General features: G+C 59.3%; 1 protein-coding gene across 1 annotated transcript in view; it reads right to left on the bottom strand.

Moving 5' to 3' along the window:
- Window positions 1-285: 285 nt before the first annotated feature.
- Prss33 (serine protease 33) overlaps window positions 286-1668 on the bottom strand; it is a 6697-nt gene continuing 5314 nt past the window's right edge. Inside the window, exons 7-8 of the mRNA XM_033758638.1 lie at window positions 1327-1668; window positions 286-1151 (exon numbers count right to left, since the gene is read on the bottom strand). The exon at window positions 1327-1668 is cut by the window's right edge and continues 31 nt beyond it. Of these exons, the coding sequence (XP_033614529.1) occupies window positions 993-1151; window positions 1327-1668 (501 nt within the window). The 3' untranslated portion in view covers window positions 286-992. The remainder of the gene's footprint in view (window positions 1152-1326) is intronic.

Consider the following 1668-nt stretch of genomic DNA (forward strand, 5'->3'; position numbering starts at 1 on the left):
CTGCAGGGTGTAGGTTAGGCCTGGCTCTCCTGGGCAGTAAATGGCGGCAGCAACAAGGAAAGCAGAGCTATGACTGGCTCCTGACCCTCCCTCGCCCCAGGCCAAGGGCTTGAGGCCGGGTGACCAGACTTTTGAGGCTTTTGGAGTGCAAAGGGCCAGTCCACCCTTCCCCTAGGAACCCCCATCAGGGTGGGCAAAATATAAGTTTTTTTTTTTTTCTTCCAGTAGCAGGGATTGAATTTAGGCCCTTGCACATGCGAGGCAGGAGGCACCACCTAGCTAAATCCCCGGCCTAAAGTATTGGTTTTTATGACTATGTAACGGATTGCCATAAACCAACACAAATTTATTGAATCACAGATCTATAGTCCGAAGTCTGGGTGGCTTTGCTAGGTTTCCCTGCTTAGGGTCTTGTCAGGCTGAAGCCAAGGGATCGGCCAAGCAGGGACGTTTTCTGGAGGTGGGGGAAGACTTTGCTTCTCACCTCTTTCAGGGTGTTGGCAGAGCCTGGCTCCAGTTGGCTGTAGGTCTGAGGTTCCTGTCCCTTTCTTGCTTTCGGCTACAGGAGCCTGCTCACAGTTCCTGGCCCCTCCATCTTCAAAGCCAGCAATGGAGACGCTCCCTGCTGTTGAATGCCTCTCACGGCTTGAATCTGTCTGATTTCCTCAAGAAAATAAGGGGCCCACGGGCCAGACAGAGCCCCGGCTGGTTTGCCCACCTCTGGATGCCCCATACCCATCCCTGGCCAGAGCTGAGGAGGGTAAATATATACAAGGAGGGGAGGGAGTGAGGCATGAGCCACTAGGACATAGGGGAGATTCTGTGAGCCCCATGGAGGAGAGGGTCCGGGGGTGGGCAGATGGGGGTAGATGGCCCCTTAGCACCTCAGCCTCAAGTCAGAAGGGCCAGGATGTGAGCAGCACCCAGATACATCAGGAGGCTGAAGGACCCCAGCTTCTGCCTCCAGGTCAGCGTCACTGAAGGAACCAGCGTCAGAGGCTGAGGCAAGCCTGAATCCAGGGGCTGTACTTGGCCACGTTGGTATAGACGCCTGGACGGTTGGGCAGGGCACAGCCCCTGCCCCAGCTCACCACACCCACCAGGACCCAACGCCCAGATTGCACGCAGGTCAGGGGCCCCCCAGAGTCACCCTGCAGGAGAAAGGCAACCTTAGGTCCCAGCGTTCGCAGGTCTCGTTCCCTGGGCAGATATCTCTGGGTTGGGGGCCGGGACGCAGCCGGGAGATAGCATCTCCTGGGTCCCAGGTTCTAGGGAGGTAGGGTGCTGGACATAGGGTGTGCACTCCGGAGGCTGTGGGGGACCCACCTGGCAAGCGTCCTTGTGGCCTTCAAGGTAGCCGGCACACAGGTTCCCTGGCAGTATTATGCGCTCCGTCTGGGGCACATTGGTGCCCACGTGGTAGAGGCGGTCACAGGCACGTGAGTCCAGCACCGGCACCCTCACTCCTTGAAGGGGTCGCCACTCTGGGAGCGGCACTGGGAGGAGGAGCCAGGAGAGAGCGAGGCATGAAGCAGGGCTCAGTGGGAAAAGCTGCCAGGCCGGGACTCTGCCCAGGAGGTTCGGGTCCTCAGAAGTGGACTGAGGCTGGGAGGGCCCCGGATTCCCAGTCCCAAGGAGGAGGCGGGCTCCCCACGGCCCCCGGGCCTC

Source organism: Fukomys damarensis, unplaced genomic scaffold, assembly GCF_012274545.1.
Source record: "Fukomys damarensis isolate Sample0158 unplaced genomic scaffold, DMR_v1.0_HiC HiC_scaffold_34, whole genome shotgun sequence".
NCBI classification, from domain to species: domain Eukaryota; kingdom Metazoa; phylum Chordata; class Mammalia; order Rodentia; family Bathyergidae; genus Fukomys; species Fukomys damarensis.